At 55.0% G+C, this 20,718-nt stretch overlaps 1 protein-coding gene across 1 annotated transcript; it reads right to left on the reverse strand.

The window, feature by feature from the left end:
* Window positions 1-203: 203 nt before the first annotated feature.
* CLTB (clathrin light chain B) lies at window positions 204-19,805 on the reverse strand. The gene is made up of 5 exons (XM_035014829.1): window positions 19,416-19,805; window positions 13,903-13,949; window positions 5,775-5,892; window positions 5,429-5,540; window positions 204-672 (listed from the first exon to the last, which is right to left on the reverse strand). Exons 1-5 carry the CDS (start codon window positions 19,600-19,602, stop codon window positions 501-503), a joined length of 636 nt encoding a protein of 211 aa, XP_034870720.1. The 5' UTR covers window positions 19,603-19,805; the 3' UTR covers window positions 204-500.
* Between the last annotated feature and the right edge of the window lie 913 nt (window positions 19,806-20,718).

Genomic DNA, 20,718 nt, shown 5'->3' on the forward strand with positions numbered 1-20,718 from the left:
AAAAGCATTCCATTAGAGATTGTTTTTCCTCCTGGAGAGGGGGGCAGCAGACATACACAGGTTGGGACACCTCCTTCCAGCTGGGACAGTTTCCAGGGGGATAGCCTCACCTTCTCCCAAGGCCACGAAGCTGGGAAAATTCTAAGCACAAACTGAGCCCTGACACCAGTTATGGCTTCCAGAGAAATGAGAATGATAATAAATAAGTGTAAAAAGAGTTAACAACACACCCTTTAAGCCAAGAAAAAAAAAATACATCAGGAGGGACAGTCACAATTTTGTGGACCGAGAGGAGGTGTGAGGGGCTGGGCCACAGGGCCAGGAGGGAATGGGGTGACAGGGGGGAGGGTTCCCCTTCCCAGCCTCAGGAGATGGGGAGGAACAGAACAGGCTGTGGGTAGCAGCTGCTGGAGGCGCTGTGCCCCAATCCTGGCCGAAGCAGCGGCTCCTCCTGTGCCCAGGCCCAGCCCATGCTTTGTGGCCATGCTTGTGACAGGCACCTAGCGGGACAACGGCGTCTGCTTCAGGGACATGAGCACCGAGCGCAGGCGGGACACGTCTTTGCACTGCTTGCTGCTCTTGGGGTTGAAGTCACACAGCTGAGCCACCTTCTCCCACTCTGTGCCTGGCGTCTCCTCCTTGGATTCCTTCACGAAAGCCTCCTCAGATGCCCTGCAGGTAGAGACAGGACAGAGGTTTCATTGCTGTCTCCCTTTCCCCTGAATCAGTGATGCTCTGCTCCCACTGAGAAAGGCTGCTTTGCCCGGCCTACTCCGGGGTAGTCTATCCAGAGTTCTTAGCCCTGTGCCCTGTGACCTCAGGCCCCCAGGAACAGCCTTGGCATCGGAGGAAGCCTACTTTGGTCCTGCCTCAGGACCCTTGCACTTGCTGTCACCTCTTCGTGGAATGCTTTCCCTCAGACCTGCTCATAGCTTGCCACTTCTTTTCATTCAGGTCTGAATGTAGGTCTTACCTCCTCAGAAAGGTTGTCCCTTGCCACCCTAGCTAAAGTAGCCTCTTCCCCCTACCCTACCCCTGCCCAGCCTAGCACTCTGTTCATTACCTTTCCAGCAAGAGTTCCCAACCTGGGAATCCCAACACCTAAAGACCCTTGGAGGAACGAATGCAGTACCTCAGCTATTCCAAAAACTTAGCAGAGGTAGGACATTAACCAACCACCTTATTAACTGAAGTACGTGATTCAGCATTGCCTCAGTGTTCTGTGGACTCTATACATGTTCTCCAGCAAAGGGTTGTGGTCAAATACACATGGAAAATCCAGTTAAGGAGGATCTTCAAAACAAAATTTTACAGCCTTTAATGTGCTAATGTGCATCCTGAACTTCCTAGGTGGACTGTAACATGCAGATAGAATCTACCACATTCCAAGTATATTTGACTATAGAGCTCTTTTTAGCCCAGAATGACTTATCTCCATGGAGCCACAGCCTGGGGAATACTCCATGGGAGTCTCTGCTTTTGGCTGGAATCAAGTTAGGCTGAAAACTGATGGTCTCTTCATCAGAAGTTCTGGTGGACAGTTACAGAAGCCACTGATTAAGGAACAATGGAGAAATACAGTGTAGAGGACAAACCCAAATGTGGGACTCATTAAGAGAAAAACAGTAAAAGATCTTCAGTGGAGAGGGCTGGGTCTATGTCCTATTTGGCCAGCAAGGGTCCCTGGAAAGCCCCTTTCTCCTTGTGGCCCCTTCCGTATCTCAAACAGGATCAGCTCTGCCACATGCCAGGCAGGGAGCTCTCCAAGTGATCCCCACAGGCTGTGCCAAGGGTGAGCTGGCTCTGGATCAGGTGACCTGGCTCTCCCTCTGTGTACTCATTTCCTAACCTAAAAAGTGAGGAGCAAAGCCTCCACCTTGCTGATCCGTCTCACCGGCCTGAGACTCTAACAAAGTGGCAAGTGTGTGCAGGCTTGGGAAAGAGTAAGGCACTGCGTGGAGCTGGATGAGCGGGGGGGCTGAGGGGTGCTGTCTTCGGAGCCGTCCCTGTTAGGTCAACAAGAGGCTGTCCTCTAACCTGGCTGTTCAGTGTGTGGTGTGTGGTCCGGCAGCTCGAGCGTCGCCATGGAGCTTGCTGGAAATGCAGAATCACGGCCTCGCCTCAGCCCTGCTGAATCCGAATCTCCTTTGAACAAGGTCCCCCGTGATTTTAAGGCACAGAAAAGTCTGAGAAGCACTGGTCTAGACTCTTCCCTTCTTCAGGACCCCCTGGTGCTATCTCCTCAAGTGCAACAAGAGCACTGATCCCCCTACATGGTACATTCCCCAGCACCGACGCTCCTGTCATCCCCACTCTTCTGTCTGAAACCTCCTATGGATCTTTGCTGCTTTCAGGATCACGTCCCAGCTTGCAGACCTGGCCCACCAGGCATGTTGCAACTAGCCCCACGCTGGCCTCCTGTCCTCAGCTCCCAGCCATCCCCATAGCCGCGCGCCCCACTCACGGAGGCTGCCCTGGTCCTCTTCTTGCCCTCACCACCAAGCTCATCCCTTCTTACACTGTGAGGTCCAGCTGAAGGTCCCGCCTCTCCGAAGCCTGCCCTGGCTCCCCCAGCAGACAGCGGCTCCCAGGGCTCGGTGTGCCCTTCCACACGGCCCTTAGGACAACACTCTCCTGACCATGAGCAACTTGTGGGGCAGGCCATGGCTTATTCCTGTTCCAACAGACACTGGCATTGGGCAAGTCCCAGTAAGTACCGGACAGATGGCAAAGTGGACAGAAGGAAGGAACACAAGGCTGTTTCTCTAGTGGGTCCTGTGCTCTGTGAGAGAAATGCCAGCCTAGACAGCATCAGAGGCCTGCGGAGGGTGACCCCAGAGTGAGGAACAGCAAATACCTGGCACACATGCTCGTGGCAGACATCACACAGTCGTCACTGCTTTTCCTTCCCCTTCACCATGCCAACCCCCCCCCCAGGCTGTCAACTACCCATCAACCGGGGCACCATCTGCCATCTCCAATCCAGATTAGGCACAGTCCTGGCTAGCCCCCAAACAGGAACATGTGAGAGGCCCACGGTGCTCTAGGCAGGATCTGGTGGCCAAACTTGGGCTGAAGCTTTGAGGAGGAGCAGTGCGCTTGGGGGCAGGAGTAGAGGATGGGGGTATTCGTGGGAGCGTCTCTTCTTTATGCCTCTGGCACTCAATGTTTTGTTCAACGGAAGACTCCTTCATCCCACCTCCCAGCCCTAAGAGGCATCTCAGAAGGACGGAGTTGGGCTGTTTGCCATTTGCCCCTCCCACCTGGGATGGCCAGTGCATTCTTTTCTGTGTTCTGCTTTGATTTAGCAAAGCTGCCTTCAGGCAGAATAGATGCTCAATAAACACTTGCTGCGGGGATAGAGGCGAAGGTGGGTGCCTGCACTACCTCCTGCTCTGATCTTTGCCCTGCCGCCCCCAGCCCCAGCCCCCGCCTGGCCACACTCATTTATACCCCACAAGCAGGACACCCAAGGCATACAGAGGGGCCCTCGCCCTCTCCCACTCCCCCTGACAGAGGAGCAAAGACACGTACACATAGCCGATGATATCAGCATCTGGCTGCTGGTAGAATGCTTTGTCAGCGATCCTTGAGGGGAAAAGGGTTAGGTGGGGGAAGACAGATGGCAAGACAGACAGGCAGAGGGTTAAAGAGAAAGGGAGACAGCATTAGTACCTCCAGTTGGAGAGCGTTAGGAAGCATAGTCCTGTAAGTCTTAGCAACTATCCACAACCCAGAGAGGAGAGCAGGGATCCTCCACGGGCTTGAGTGCCTTTTCTAAAACTGCCCTGATCATATTACTTCTGTTCACGAGCCTTCCGAGGCTCCTCACCGCCCCCCTCTGTCCAGCCCTGTTATTGGAGGCCCTCCACCTGTGACCCCTCCTTCCTGCCTTCTCCCTACCATTCCCTGGTGCCCAAGACACAACAGCCTTTCATATTATGCTGTTCCCTGGTCTAGAACACTCTCGCCCAACCCTGCCCTAATGAACTTCTAATCATCCTTCAAAGCCCAGGTCCTAGACACAGAGGTCCCTCCCCCACCCACACCCCTTGCTTCCACAGCCTTCCCCTAGAGAGGCCTACTGGTGAGTTCACCTGCACATGTGTGCTTCTCTCCTCTGAGCTCTTCAAAGATACAGACTGGGTCCTTCCCCACTCTGTCTCCCCAGCGCCCAACCCAGAGCCTGGCCCACAGCAGCTTCCTGAACAGAAATGCGGCAGCTTCCCAGGGCCAGCCTTGCCTTTCCGGGCCAGCCAGGTACCTTGAAGGACACAGCCTCAAAGGCAGAGCTGCTGGCCAGAGTCTCCGAAGTGGTCTGAGACCATTTCCCTGAACGTGCTCTCTAGTGGGCATCCAGTGTCTGCCAGCCCAGCATCCATCCCCCTTCTTCCCAGGAAGGGCACCCTGATTGTCATTGGCAGGGTCAGGCTGGCCCCACTTCAGTCCCTGTGGTTTGGGTGAGACCGACCCCATGTACAACCCAAGGAATGGGACTATTGCCCAGGCTGGGTCCATCTGAGAGTCCCTCCCCTGGTACAGTCACTGGGCCAGGGACAGGCACAGGACCCACACCAAACCAGTAAGGGTCAGGTCGAGGATTTCAGCTGGAGCTATTGGGACAAGATGCTAGTTTCACAGAGGTTACGGAAAGAATATAGCAGAAGCCTGGAGCTGATGGTGGCCATCTCTCCCCCCCCGCCCTGCCCCATTCAGGACCAGAAGGAAAAGCAGCATCGAGAGACAGTAAACATGAATGCCCGTTGACTTTGTCTGAGCCCCTGAGCCTAGTATTACAGTCCCACCCCTGGCCTTCTCAGTTATACAGGCCACTAACTTCCTTTTATCCTTTAGCGTCTCTGGGCTGAGGTGTTGCCATTTCTACAAGCAGTAAAATCCTGTCCCCAGGTTGGTTCTTCACTCCCAGCCAGGCCTGTGCTCTCTGTGACACTAACCGCTGGGCCCCGGGCAGTCTGGCTCCCATGCCGAGGTCCTGAGACCTCTTCTGCTGCCCGCAGAACCTGCTTCTCTCTATCCTGGTGAGGTGACAGCTCAACAGTGCTCCACCCCTGATGGCTCTGAGTACCACCAGCAACTGAGGAAGCAGCCCTGAGGGGTTCAGCTTCTCCTGCCTCTGTGTTCTTGCCACCAAATCATCCCTCCTCAAGACAGTCCCCATCCCCTAACTTCTCTCACTGTCCACATGGCCTCATGTCCCTGTAACTCCCCTCATGTCCCCATAGTCCCCTCATGTCCTCATAGTCCCCCATGTCCCGATAACCACCCTCGTGTCCCCATAGTCCCCTCATGTCCCCATAACTCCCCCCATGGCCCCATAATACCCCTCATGTCCCCATAATTCCCCTCATGTCCTCATAGCCCCCTCACGTCCCCATAGCTCCTCTCATGTCCCCATAGCTCCTCTCACCGGTTATTGATCTTGTTCTTCTCGACTTGTTCACTCTGACGCTGGTTCCACTCCTCCAGGTCCTTCTTGGCTTTCTCCCGCCACTCCTGTTCTGTCACCTTGGAGGCAGCATCTGTGACCCCAACAGGAGAGTAAGTGGCAGCTTCGCAGTAGGAATGTGAGGGCACAGCTGCCTGGCTACTCCTCCCCCCGCCCCCTGGCAGGCAGCCTCAGGGCCCATCCTCGCCCAATACCCACATTAAGGCGGTGCGAGTGGGGGTCCTGTACCCTAAGGCTTCCCCACCCCGACATGTCCCAAACAGCCAACCCAGCTGGGAGCCGCTCCCAGCCTCAGCCCTGCCCTTACCCAGCTCCTGCAGCCGTTTCCTCTGCTCCTCTCTCCACTTGCGGATGCTCTCGGGTTCCTGAGTCAGTCTGTCGGCCTGGGCAATCGCCGCATAGCCATCTGCTGGACCGTTAGCCTCCTAGGGCGCAAACACACAGCGGTGTGCACAGCCTGCGTACCCGCCCTGTCGCCTCTGCTGCTGAGTACCAGGACCCCCCGCCCCCGCCACCACGTGTGGCTGCCTCAGCCGTCCCCAGCAGCCTCCCACCTGCTGCCTCCCGTGACTATCCCTGCCTTTATACTCGCTGTGCCTTCGCCAGCGACGCTCTCCCGTGGGGGACCGGGGCGAGTGACGTGGCCCCTGTGAGCCTCACCTTCCTGGTCATGAAGCAGGCTCAATAAGAGCAGCCACCCCTTCACACTGACGGAAGGAGGAAATGGATTTAAAAATGTACAGAACCTTGAACACTTCCTGGCACACAGTGAGTCCCTGTTAGTAAAGTCTCCACTGCAGCCTTATTCACCTGCTAACACTTACACAGTCCGAAATGACCTCACTTTATGTTTGCTTGTCCACTCTCTGCCTCCGTGACAGCAGGGTCCTTGTCTAGCCTGCTCATCGCTCTGTCCCCTTTGCCCAGCACAGTGCTTGGCACACAGAAGATATTCAGTAAACATCTGCTAGGTGAATGAGCAGCCCTGGGACGGGCAGGATGGCCGTGGCTGAGATTGCACAGTGGTGAACCTGGGCTGTCTGGGTTCAGATCCCACCTACACTGCTTACTAGATGCATGTGTAGCGGGGACCAGTTGCTCAACCTTGCTGGGCCTCAGTTTTCTCATCCAAAAATGAGAATAATAATAAAACTACCTCTAAGAGCTGTTGTGAGGATTTGACATGACAGTCTTTGTAGGACATCTAGAAGTGGGCCTGGTGTGGAGTAATGGCTCTGTGAGTGGTAGCTAGAATTATTACTCAATCTTATCTTACAGGGAAGGAAACTGAGGCCAGGAGCGATGGCATGATGTAGTGGCGGGCGTCCAGGCCTCTGACTCCCAGGCCGGGGCTCTGCCCACTTCCCCAGGTGGCCTGCCAGAGCTAGGGACTTCAAGTGCTGGGGGCTGAGAGCTCAACTCAGCAAGGCTGTGACCCCCTGTGGTCTCGCAAAGCCAAAGACCCTTTCCAGTCCAGCCCCATGTCCTGCCACTCCCCCTCTGACACTCGGCGCCTACACATTCCAGCAGCACACACCCCACACACTCCTGCCACCCCGGGCGTCTGGCTCCTCCCGCTCTAGCTGCAGTTGGTGCCCTCTCCTCCCCTCTTCAGCTGATGAAATCTTCTTCCACCCTCTAGAGTCGCCACCCCCCTCGGCAGATTCCACACCCCTTCACCTTCTGCACAAGTCTCCCTGCTGGACCCGGAGCTCCCGGTGGGCAGAGCAGGACCTTATGTATAGCCTCTGAACCCCTGCCCCATCCTTTCATCACTCCCTGTGCTCCTCCTTCAAGCACTCATCAAAACCATCAGCAACAGGGGCGCCTGGCTGGCTCACTCGGTTAAGCGTCTGCCTTCGGCTCAGGTCATGATCCTGGGGTCCTGGGATTGGTCCTTGCATCGGGCTCCCTGCTCAGCAGGGAGTCCGCTTCTCCCTCTCCCTCTCTCTTTGCCCCCTCGCCCCAACTTGTGTTCTCTCTCAAATGAATAAATAAAATCTTTAAAAGAAAAAAAAAAACTCTCAGTAACACTGGTGTTCAATGTCCTGTCCCCACGAGACAGTGTCCGGTGACGCCCTCTGCCCAGGGGTGCTCCACACTGTCCTTGGCACACATCAGTGCTCAGTAAGCAGTGTATGCATGGATGCATATCCCCGGAGCCAGATGTGCTGGGTAAACGTTTGCCCAAAGGGGTGTGGGCAGCACGGGTGAAGGAGCACGCAGCAGGAACGTGAGGGCTGCCGTCTCCCCCTGTCTGGGGGGAGAGGGAAGGGCGGGCCCAGGGCAGGGTGTGTAGCCTGGCACCTCCCTGGGGTCAGGCCCACCCTTGGGTGGGACGGTTGGAGCACGGCCCTATTCTTTCTGGCACAGAATTACACTTCAATTTAGACAGCCTCTCACCACACCCGAGGGGCCCTTCCAGGGCTCTAATCTGGAAAACAGAAGTTGATCACTAATGTTGAGTGTGCCCCACCCTGCCCGCTTCCGGGAACAACCCTGTCCTGAGGCCAGGCCACCAGGCCTCCCCCACCCAATCCTATAGGATATGCCATGTGCAGACAACTGCAGTTACTTCTGTGTATACGTGCTTATTAAGGTGCTGTGTTTCATTTTCCTCACGGCACTTCCGGCTATCTGAAATGCCATGTTTACATGTTTACTATCTGTCTCCACCGCCCCCCCCAGCCCCAAGTAAGTGAGCCCCATAAGGACTGAGACTCCGTGTCTCTGTATAGAATCTAGAACAGGGAAGGCCTGGCTGTAGGAGGATCTCTAGAACATTTCTTGAATGAATGAGCATATGCTCAGGCTTAGGGACAGGGATGAAAAAGACAACCTGTCCCCCGGGAGTTTGGCAGAGGGAGTCTCTCACAGATGAGGACCATGGCTGGGGTACCCACTATAACACAAGTCAGGTAAAGAGCGGAGACAAGGGCGGACACAATTCTAGTCTGGGGGCAGAGTAGGATGGGAAGAGACGGGGAGAGGCCATTTTAGACCAGAACTGGAAGCGTAAGGACCCTGTGGGGCCAGTGCCTCTGGGAAACTTGAGTACAGCGATGTTTCCAGGCATGGGAGGAGAAGGGGTGGGGGATGTGAGCTGGAGAAGGGTCTCTTAGGCAGGAGTTTTGTCACACTGGTGTCCTTCAGGCCCACCATACCCATAAAGCCTACCCTAAAATTAAGAGTCCCAGGTTTTAGTGCTTTAAAACTTGCAGAGGAATCACAATTAAACTGATCTCTTTGATCTTTACAACCCTACATGATGGGTTTTATCATCTGTGTTTTACAGGTAGAGAAACTCTAGCTCCAGAGTCCCAAGGTCACCGGGCTGGGAACTGGCAGAGCTGAGATTCCAGCTGAATTCCTGGGTGTGAAACATGCTGGCCACATAGCTCAGCAGGGACAAAAGTCACTTCAGCATCACGTGATTTGTGACACACTCTCTGTCTCCCTGATAAGTCTACTTCCCCAAGATTAGAGACGGTGCCCGCTCCTCCAAGTGCCCCCTGCCCCATCCCCCATCTCTCCACACCCACACACTGCCACCCCTCGGCTCACTTAGTAGCCCGGCCAGGAACTTACAAGAAGCTTCCCTGGGCTGCAGAGCACTTTTTTTCCCCAACAGCCCTGTGGGGACAGCAGGGCAGGGCCTCTTATCCCCTTTTGACAAGTGAGAAATCAACTCAGAGCAGTCAAGAGAGTAGCCCAAGCCCTTCTGGTTGGGAAGAGCCACAAATGAAGCCCAGGCCTTACTGATTCCATCCAAACTCCTCTGCCGCAGCCCATCACAGCACCCCAGCCTGGGTGCAGGAGCAGCCTCGAGGAGCCACTTGGACTCCCCGGAGCAGAGGCACCGCACATCCAAGGGCACCACACATCCCGGAGCATCGCTCAGTGTAGTTCCAAGCACACTGTGCCCAGAGGTGGCCATGCCCAAGGCTCAGGGTGTGAAGCTCGGCCGAGCCAGACGAGCCTCCTCCACCTGTGCATCGGCCCGCCGCCCACTAGCGGCTCTGGCTGGGAGCCGGGCCCGGGGGTGGGGCGGGGGGCGCTCCCCTCCCATCGCACCAGCCCTGCAGCGTTGGCCTCTCTGCGCTCCCCCCGCACACCACTGTCTGCAGCAGGCCGCAGGCTCCAGGCAAGGCCCACAGAGAGTGCCTGACGCTCTGTACCTTGGCACATGCTTTCCTATCAGCCAAGACCACCCACGTGCCCCTGGGCAGCCTGGAAACCCACTTCCAGCAGCCCCTCCCTGTTGCACTCCCTGACTGAGCGCAGCACCTGGCGCGGGAGCCTGGTTCAAGTCCCAGCCCTTCCCGGCTGTGGAACCAGAGCGAGCTATTAAAGCTCCCTGTGCATCTTGCTCTTGGTCTGTGAGATGGGGATAAAGACAGAACCTCCATCACGGGGGTGTTGGGAGGATGAAGCGAGCTAACACGCTTACAGCCCTTGGGTGATGCCTGACGCATTGTTAAGAGCTCGGGCCCCCAGCGCTTGACACCACGCCTGTATCTGAGCCCTTCCCATCCTGCGCTGCCATCACTTCTTTCCAGGTCTCTGTCCTCTGTCAGAAGCCAGCTCTTTGAGGACAACAGTGGCGGATTTGCCGCCACATCCACCGCCCCGAGCACAGAGCACGGCGCCCACGGCATGGGAGCTGGCGGAAAAGTCCCCTCCGGCCACGCATTGCATGTGTGACCTCTGAGAAGTGCTCTCCCTGGGCTCCTTGGGTCTCACGGCCTATTAAATGGGGGAGGCAACATCCCACTGCTCTCCGAGGATGAAGTGGGGCCCCTGCAAGCTGCGGAGGATGCGCACAGGTGAGGGCCGGCGGGGCTGTGCGGTTCGCGATCAGCGAGGCCGACCCCGCGGTTCACTGTCAGCCGGCAGACCCCGCGGACACCGGCCTGTGCTCCGGCCCGACCAGAAAGCGCACCGCGGTGTTGCCGGCACGCTGAGTCCTGAGAAGCGGGTTGCTGGCTCCTCTTCTCTGGCCCTGCTGGACTAATTTTCCTGGCCCGGTCCCCCCCAGTGAGCGGTGAGGTTGGGGGTCAGCTACAGGCTGGCAGCCCAGGCGGGCTCCCCAGTGGCTGCAGGAATGCTCTGAGCACCGCCCCCCCCCCCGCCCCCGCCCGCCCAAGCTCAACAGGGAAGGGGGCAGGAATGGCCAGGACCAAAAGGCTACAGTCAGGCCACGCTTATCTTGGTCCAGTTCCCTGGCACCCCTCTGCTGAGGGACCCCTGTGCTGGACATGACCATGAGAGCCTCCGTGGGGCAGGCTGGCCAAGGATGTGCTGTGACGCCAGAGACAGCCAGGAGGATGAGGCATATCCGTCTTTGGGATTGTCCAGCTAAAGCTGAGCTAAGCTGAGCTGTTGATTCCTCTAAGTAGCTCAGAGGGGGATGATGGCAGTGCGTGGGGGGAGAGAGAGTTTGTGCAGGAGGAGGGAAGTCTGCAGGGGCCTTCTATCCGTGTCCCTGGCAGTGCCAGATGGGACTAGAATAGCTGTGGGCAGACATCCTTACGCCTTGAGGACCAGGTTTATAGCTGGACACCCTTGTGGCCCAGAGGTTGCCAGGAAAGAATAAGAATGTAGCCAGAGAGCTCTGCCCAGGACCCTTGAAAGTGTTGGGCATGTCCACGCAAGGCTTCCCCCCACCCTCCTCCTTCAGCATGAACCACACCCTGGTCTATGGTCAATCCTAAAAAAGTCTACAGGGGCTTTCTGCCTAAGATCCAACCACTGTGGCAGGCCAGTTCCAGCACAAGGGATGGGAGAGAGGGCACCAGATCAGGGGCAGGAGATCTAGGAGAACCTGAGCTTTGCCACTAAGTTCCTCAGTGACTCACCTCATTCATGACCCCTCCCCTGCCTGTAAGGATTCTAGGATGGCATGGAGTGAAATGATTTACAAATAAACATATATGGGTTATTAGTAGCAGTGAGAATAAGAGTTCCCACTAAGACTGGGAAGGAGGCCCCGGGGTTTCCTATATCCACCAAATAAAAAGTAAGGCTGGGGGGTTGGGGACGGAGAAGCCTCAAGATCCTAACCTACAGAAAGGGGAAATATTATCTTTTTTTTTTTTAATTTTTATTTTTTAAAGATTTTATTTATTTATTTGACACACAGAGAGAAAGCACAAGTAGGCAGGGAGGCAGGCAGAGAGAGAGGCAGAAGCAGGCTCTCCACTGAGCAGGGAGCCGGATGCGGGACTCGATCCCGGGACTCCAGGATCATGACCTGAGCCGAAGGCAGTCGCTTAACCAACTGAGCCACCCAGGCGCCCAGGGGAAATATTATCTTGCTCATAGTGTTCTAGCTATTTCTGCAGTTCTAAGTGTATCTCCAGCTCCAGGTGCACTTTAGGACATAGACCTTTTGGGTCAAGTGAAGTCCTTTTGAGTGTGCCCAGGACAGGGGCAGCCTGGGTCTCCATGATCTACCGAATTGTACAGGAATAAATACTGTTTACTGGGTGCTCTCAGGCCTAAGGAGACACAAAGCTCCGAAAGTCCTAAAGACTGACTTTTCTAGCTTGCTGATAGTTGAGTAATTTTCCAGAAACGGGACTTGGCTAGGTTCCCCGTGTAAGGTACCAGCCTATCCCTCTTACATAAGAAAGTATTGTTTATTCCCCACTGAGGACTTGGGAGGCCAGCGCCCCAATAGGGTGGGGCTCAGGAGATCCTGAAGCTGCAGCCCCAGGGGTCAAGGGTCTTTGACCCAGTCCAGTGGGAATAAAGCCTCATCCAGTGAAGACTTTACCCCACCCAAGCATGGGTGGGGGGGACTGTTCCATCTGCAGGGTCCTGGGGATGCCATCTGTGGGCCAAGTTCTCCCAGTGTAAGGATTCTTAAACCCATTTGTGTATAAATGTGGGGAAGGAGGAGGTGGGAACAGAAAGAAGTAGTCTAACTAGAAATATCCTTACTAGGTGTTGTGGGGGGTGGGGTGGGTATAAGTTCATTATGAGGAATTTTTTTTAATTTTTTTTTTTTTAAAGATTTTATTTATTTATTTGACAGAGAGAGACACAGCGAGAGAGGGAACACAAGCAGGAGGAGTGGGAGAGGGAGAAGCAGGCTTCCCGCCGAGCAGGGAGCCCGATGCGGGGCTCGATCCCAGGACCCTGGGATCATGACCTGAGCCGAAGGCAGACGCTTAAAGACTGAGCCACCCAGGCGCCCCCATTATGAGGAATTTTAAAACAATCCAGTGAAAGTGAAAGCCTTTTCTTTTTCTTATCTCACCCCCCTACCTCGGGGCTAACCACTCTTAACCACTGTTAACAGCTGGTGCACATCCTTTCAGATATTTTGCACAAACATATTTCTAAAATAAAAAAAACTGGATCACACTGTGCATATTATCCTGCAAGGGACTTTTCCACCTGATATATTGTGGGCATCTTTTCATGTCAATACAGAAAGCTCTGATTGCTCTTTTGAACAACAGCATGGTTTTCCAATTTACCTACCCAGGCCCTTGATGCTGGACACTTAAGTCATTTCAGTTTGTCTGTTATTTTTTTAACTTTTTATTTGAATACAGTTGACATACAATGTTACATTAACTGTAGGTGTACAACATAGTGACTCAACTTCCGTCTATGTTATGCTATGCTCACCACATAGTTTGTCTACTTTTGTAAATAATCCTGCAAAAATCTGGGAGTCCTTGTCCAATTCTTTCCTTAGGGAAGATTCAAAGCAGTGGAATCTCTGGATCAAAGACCTGCACTTAAAATGCTCAGACACAGGGGCGCCTGGGTGGCTCAGATGGTTAAGCGTCTGCCTTCGGCTCAGGTCATGATCCCAGGGTCCTGGATCAAGTCCCGCATCGGGCTCCCTGCTAGGTGGGGAGGCTGCTTCTCCCTCTGCCTCTGCCTCTCTCTCTCTCTCTCTGACTCTCATGAATAAATAAATAAAACATTTTTTTAAAATTTAAAAAATCTTAAAAAAAAAATGCTCAGACACGGCCACTCAGTCCAGCTTTCCACCAGTGGCACAGATGCGTGCAGGGCCCAGCGTGCACCATGCCGCCGTGGGCCACTTTATCTCTCCTTGCTGGACATCACCATGGGCAACCTGAGGCTGCACGCCATCAATCCCTGTCTATAGTGGTCCTTATTCTTCGTGCCCTTCCCCACACGACAGAAAAGAAAGAAAGAAAGAGAGAGAGAGAGAAAGAAAGAGGAAGGAAGGAAGGAAGGAAGGAAGGAAGGAAGGAAGGAAGGAAGGAAGGAAGGAAGGGAGGAAGGAAAGAAAAATATGTCAAAACCCATGGCTATGTTCCCATCCCAATGCATCAGACATAATGAATAGAATAACTTGGAGCCCTAATCCTACCAATGATGGGGCCATAAGTTACTGAGACCCAGGCTGTCAGTTCCTACCGCTGTTATGACAGAATCTTGCTTACCTGAAACACATCTCCATTGACCGTGGTCCCCATGTCCTCAGAACCAGCTAGAAAGAGAACAAAGAAATGGCATTACTCGTTGCTCAGCTTAAAGCGAGCACAGGTGGTCTTACATTAGCGCCCTGAGCCACCCTCTGTCTGTGTCCAGGCACAAGCCCCTCCCCATGTAGACATACTGGATACCTAAATAAGCTGGGCTCAAGCCGTGACTGTTCACAAAGACTTCTCGCAGCCATTGTCCATGTGCTTTTCACCACAACTCTGTGATGAAGTTACCCACCCATTTTACAGATACTGGAACTGAGGCTCAGAGAGGCTATGTGGTTGCCAACAGCCAGCCAGCCAGTAACAGCCCCTCACCTACCTGAACGTAGTCGACGCTCGGCCACGGCTAGCAATGGCCTGTGTGTGGAGCCCGCGCCTGCTGAGCAGGCAGAGACGCTGTCGGCTCAGGGCGGTGTCTGTAAGCGCTAAGAAGAGGGGCCCAGCGCGTCCCTGCCTGTCCCCGCGGTGCCTTGAGCAACGGCTCCACCTGGGAGAGCAGGACCTGCAGCCCCCACCAGGCAGCACCTGCCCTATTTTTCCTCCTTCCGCTCCTCCCAGAGGATTTTCTTTTGCCCTCAACAGTGACTCCTCCCGGTCCCTTTCCCTGACAGCTGATTAGTCACAAATTCCTGTGGCTTTTGCTGCAACGGTGACCCTCAAAGTTGTCCTCTGCTCTCTGTCCCCTGTCCAGTCTGTCGGCCCTGTTGGTGGCAAACACCTAGAAGACCATACCTGGGTCCTTGCTCCTCACCAGTGTCTTCCCCAGACGCGTGCACAGTACCCGCGACTTAGTAAGAGCTCAGAAACTTATGTGTTAGATAAACATCAATAAATGCATCAGAAAGGGGCGCCGGGGTGGCTCAGTCGGTTAAGCGTCTGCCTTCGGCTCAGGTCATGATCCCAGGGTCCTGGGATGGAGCCCCGCGTCGGGCTCCCTGCTCAGAGGGGAGCCTGCTTCTCCCTCTCCCACTCCCCCTGCTTGTGTTCCCTCTCTCGCTGTGTCTCTCTGTGTCAAATAAATAAATAAAATCTTTTTAAAAAAGCATCAGAAAAAGAACGGATGGCTTTTGTCCGCTCGCAGGCCTTTGACCTGACTCCAGCTTCACCCTCTCTCAACCCTCTTTCAAACCAAAAGCCAAGGGCTGACATTCTGTAAGGCATACACTTACCTACGTCACTCCTCTGCTTACAAATATAATAAAAACAAATGACAAAGAAACCCACCTCCCATGGGCCATGGTGGCCTATAGGGTCTGCTCCTGCCTTGGGGACCGGCAGGGACTTTCCCTCAGCCTGGAAGGCCTTCCTACCCATACCACGTGGGCTGTTCCCTCACTCCCTTCAGCCTCTGCTCAAACGCCGTCCTAGCAGTGGCCTTCCCTGGTCCCCTGGGACACCTACTGCTCTGCCAGCCCACCCTCCTGCCCCTGCAGTATTTCCATACGGTACTTACCACAGCCTGACACGTTTATTTGTGTAGGTGCGTATTATCTATCTTCCCCACTTGAATGGCCCCTCGTGAGGGTAGGGACTTTGTCTTGCCCAATGCCAGCGCCCAGCATCTAAAACAGTGCCTGGCACATAATTGGGCTCAATAAATATCTGTTGAATGAGTACCTCAAACCTCAGACCATAGCACATGAGAACTTCTACACTCTGGCCTTGCCCACTTTCCTGCCTCACTTCCCACCAGTCCCTCTCACAAATATTCTGGGGACGCCTGGGGGGTGCAGTCGGTTGAGCGTCCAACTCTTAGTTTCGGCCGGGGTCGTGATCTCGGGGTCGTGAGATCAAGCACGTCAAGACCCACATCAGGCTCTGTGCTCAGGGCAGAGCCTGTCTCTCCCTCTCCCTCTGCCACTCCCTGCTATGTGTGTGCTCTCTCTCTCTCTCTCTCTCTCTAGTAAATAAATAAACTTAAAAAAACTATTCTAGTTTCCTCCTTCCTCAAACACACCAGTCTGCAACTCATGCCTTTCTTCCTCCCTTTTCTCTCAAAAGAATACTCTTTTGAATCAGTCATTCTTCAAGACCCAGTTCACAAGTCACCTCCTCTGGGAAGTCCTCCATTACTTCCCCTACTTCTCTAGGCACTGAAGAGAGGTTTCACCTCTGGGATATCCCACAATATTGTATAGCATTCCCCACCCTCTTATGCAATTATCTGTGACCTCCCAAGGGCCATGCACTCCCTGTCAAGCCAGGCTCTGTATCCTATTCAGTTCCTAAGGGCTCCTGCCCAGAACAGGCGAGCAGTGAGTACTGGCTAAATGCAAGACGAATTGCTCTCTGGGGGTCCACCGTGACCTGCAAGGCCTGCCTACGGCCTCTCGGAAACTGTGATGCCTCCCAGCAAAGAGCCCCCGGAAGCCACACGAGCTTCCCACAGATGGACAAGTACCCCTTTACCAGCCAGATAGGGCTGCAAGCAAGGGCCACACGATTTCAGCTTGGGGACTGAAGAGAGGGATACTTAATCTTATGGAAATAATCCCTGGTTGATATAAATCTTCAAACAGTGATTGATTCTGACCGACGGTCTCCTGTCATCCCTACTCATTCCCTAGGGCTACTCCTGCATGGGTGGCCTGGTCCCTAAGTCGGGGGGAGGGGGCGATGGGGTTTTAGTGGCAGCATCTTCTGCAAAGGGGCTTCTTCTCCTGGGGCCCCTCCTCAGGGCCTAACATTATCAGTGTCATTCACGATGATGCCAGGCTGGATGCTGGGCCTTTCTGGAGTGGAAGGAGCACCACCCCATCCCACTCTGACCAGACCAGTCTTGGGCCCCTGGTCCACAGCCCTGGTGCCTACCCTGGTCTTCAGAAAGTCTCTCTGCCTCAGTTTCTCAGTCCCGTGAACATTCCTCTGGATTTGAAATTTCAGCCTCTTTGAGAATCCACACCCACCCACACATAGAACTGAGTATCTGTTCCCACAGTGCTTTCTGATTATTGCACATTTACAATCTTACGTCCACAGTCAGAGGCCTGCAGAACAGGAGCACAGCCGATACGAGGCCCAAGGATAACCCCGTGGGCGTTGCTTCCCTCAGATTCCTGACCTCTTTTGGAACAAGGGCAGACAGGGTCCAGAACATTCCTGGGAGCTTACTGAGGCCCAGCAGGGGAAACAGGCTTGCCAGGAACTGACTGGGCAAGTCAGGGACACAGCCAGGCTGGGGCTCAGAAATCTGGGTGTGAAAATGTAAACCTGCTAGGCCCTACCCAAGGCTGATGAATGGAAACAAAGTGTCCATTGCTCTTGCTGGCCCCAGATCCCGCCCCAGAGGAGAGACTCAATGCGGCTCCGGCTCAGGCCTAGACCAGACACCTCTTTCCCCCGGGGGTAGCAGGAGCCCCACAGCAGAGCACTCAGCACAGGGGCATCAACTAGGAGAACAGACTCAGAGGTGTTGATTGGCCGAAGCTCCGGAAGCCAGCTTCTCCCAGCTCCCAGCAGGCCAAGGCACTTTTTCTCCACCCCATCAGAGCTTCTGGCATTCATCACTGGTCAGAGAAGATTACTTGCTCAGCACCACGTAGGCCTCGGAAGGTCAGATCAATCCCATCCTGTCTGGCCACCTACTGAGCCACCATCCCATAACACTTTCCTGATCCTCAGGCCCCACTTAGGAGGGCAGCTGAACTTTTGCAGCTTCAGCAGGTATGAGTCTGGAAGACCTTCAGAGGGCCATGTCTCTGCTTCTCCCCCTGCCTTCTCCAGTCTGGGGTCAATCTGTGCCCCCACCCCTGCCACAGAGGGAACCCCCCATCCCGGCTGTGAGCCCCTGGAGCCCCACTGTCCTGGGAGAGGCCACAACCTGCTCAACTCCCAGGGCCTCTGGCTGCCCTCAGCCTAAGCTCTACCTGCCCTTCTCTCTCAAGAGGTTCTGACATCAGTTCTCAGCGGGGCCTCCTCCAGGCCAAGCCAGGCTGAGAAAGCTGGTGGTTTCACAGAGGTGGTGTGGACTAGTGAATAATGAATAGAGCAGGCATTTCCTTCGAATTCCCTGGGATGTGTGAGGATCCAGAAGGCTTCAGAAGCCCTCCACCACTGGCTTGCTTGGGTGGCAAAAGCCAGCCGTCCAGCCCATCACGTCCTAGGGTGACTGCTACAGCATTTGAAAGAGTGTGGGGCCCAGAGTTGGGAGGGCTAGCTAGGATCAAGTCCCAGGTCTGCCACTCATGGCTGTGTGACTTTGGGCAAGACACTCAGGCTCTCTGGGCCTCCAGTTTCTTAGATGTTACGAAAGCCTTGTTCATTTCTTACATCAAGGGGTATAGAGATGCTTCAAGCTCCTCAAGCCACAGAAATTGTCTTATTCATTTCTGTATCCCCAGTGGTCCTGGCACACAGTAGGCACTCAGTAAAGGGTGAACAAATACAAATATGACTATAAGGAACCTAACTTGTAAACTTTTTTTTTTCTTCAATATAAGCTATCACTTATTCCAACAGGCCCATAAACCCCCACCAAAACAACAACATTAACAAGAAGCATGGCGTGTTCTGGATGCGCCCATGAAGGTATCCACTCTTTAACTACTTTAAATATTTTAAGAAACTGTCCTTTCAAGCCAGAACCAGAACAGGAATATCCTTGATAAACATGCTATCACAGGGACCAGGCCCTGAACCCAGATCTAAAGCTAACCACAGTAGCCCTGGCCCACCTTTAGAAAACCATTGATAGACAGTTAGAAACCCCAGGAGGGCAGGACCACATCTGACTGAAGACTTCTGTGCCTTTGCCCCCACCTTGGTATCTAACCCAGAGCCAGTCATATGGAAGACAGTGCGGTCAGGCGGAGACAGTTCCGAGTCCAACAGAAACAGGTTAAATCCTCACTGCCACTTACTAGTTGTTTCAGTAGGGTACCTTCTGAGCCTCAGTTTTGCCACCTCTGAAATAGGTTTGACAATGCATATGAAATGACTAAATGTAAGTAAAGTGCCTAGCCCAGTGATTGCAGGATGCAGGTGCTCCCCCAGGGAAGGTTTGTGAGTTCGTGGAGCACCCAGCGTTCCCTGCTTTGCCAGCTGTAGGGAAGAGCTAAGACTGAGGGGCCGGGAGGTCTGTGTTCTGCCCATACCTGCAGGGCTTAGTTGGGGGCCTGGGACGACCAGGCAAGGGGGAGGCTCAGGAGAGACTCTGAGGGCTGGACTGTGTCGGATTTCAGGGCCAGGCAGTGGTGGAGCTGGCCCTGGGTTGAAATGTCCTGACAAATTCCTGTGCGCAGAGCCAGGTTCACAGCCCCGGGCAGGGCCTCAGATGAAGCTCTCCAAGAAGATTCCTCCGCGTTTCCACCAGGTCCCTCTCAAACACACACAGCCCCAGGCCTGCACCTGACCTGCCATACCAGGCCCTTTGTCGTTCCCCCGCAGGGCCCCGAGGCCCGGTCTGCGCCGCCAGGTACCCGGGTGCGAGCCCCAGGCCCCCCAGGTCCCAGGCCCCTGCACTGACTCACCCCCACTCGCGGGTCCCGGCTGCGCGAGGGCCCCATGGCTGCCGGCAGGTGCCCCGAAGCCCTCGTCATTCTCTATGCCCGCGATCTCACTCTCCTGCTGGGCCAGGAAGGCAGCCGCCGGGTCCTCCTCGACCGCCTCGGGGGCCCCGCTCTCCGACGACGAGAAGAAGCCAAAGTCATCAGCCATTTTCCCCGCGTCTCTGCTGAAGCGTCGGCCTGGCGCTCGGCTGTGCCCGGCGCGTGCCCCGCGCTGCGCCCGGCGGCCGCGACACTGTCACCCGAGCCGCCCGGGGAGCCGGCCTCGGCTGGGACGGGCTCGGCGCGGCGGCCCCACACTTCCTCTCCGCCACCGGGCCCGGCTCGCCTGTCACTGCAGCTGCAGGCGGGAGGAGTCGGGACGGGAATGCGGTGATGTCACCGGCGGAGGGAGGGGGCCCGCAGCGCGGCCGGAGGTCGCCTCGCGGCGGCCACAGGAGGGCGACAGCAGGACGGCGGCGCAGCCCCGGGGACCCGGAGGCCGGGGCAGCTAGCTCTTTGCCAGGACACCAGGACGAGGCACAGCGCCCGCCGGGTCTAGAGGCAAGCGGACCAGGGCGAAGTGGCCGGGGCACGAACAGTTCAGACCGCCAGAGTGTGTATGAGCCGGCTGGGCCCCTACTGAGACGCTGGGCCCCTTAAATGTCCCTTCAGTATTAAATGGCCTGAGAAAGACCTAATTTATCCACCGCGGGCAGGCAGCCCTGGCCGGTGGAGCACCAAGGGGGTCGTCACTGCGCAGACCTTGCTCCTGAGTCATGCTACAAGTTTCTTTGCCTAAGCTGGGCAAATATTATGAATCTTATCATAGTGAGCCTCCCCCTCTATAAGAGGAGGAGAACTACGTTTGGAGAGGTGACGCTATGTCCCACTGCCGCTTGCCTCCTTCCTGCAAGTCCAGGGCTGTCCCCACTAGGCCTTGTGGCTCAAGTACATTTCTTCCACATTTCTCTTCATTTAGGATGGCTTCAGCTCAGACCGCCAGAGTTTGGATGACCTGACTGGGCCTCTACCTTAGAGGCTGGGTCCCTTAAATATCCCTTAAGTATGAAACTGCGGGAAAAATGCAGACCTAATTTATCCAGGCAGCTGGCCACTCCACCCAGCCACCTTCAGTAAACAGTCTCTGCCTCCTCCCTGCCAGCACGCCACCAAGCACCAGGACAACAAAACCTAGCAGTAAAGCTAGCTTGGTCAAGGAGAGATTACAGTCTGTGAGACCAGTAGATGGTAAATGGCCCATCACAGCATCGTGGGTGAGGTGCTC

Source organism: Mirounga leonina, unplaced genomic scaffold (genome assembly GCF_011800145.1).
Source record: "Mirounga leonina isolate KUSES-001 unplaced genomic scaffold, KU_Mleo_1.0 Mir_104, whole genome shotgun sequence".
Classification (NCBI taxonomy): Eukaryota; Metazoa; Chordata; class Mammalia; order Carnivora; family Phocidae; genus Mirounga; species Mirounga leonina.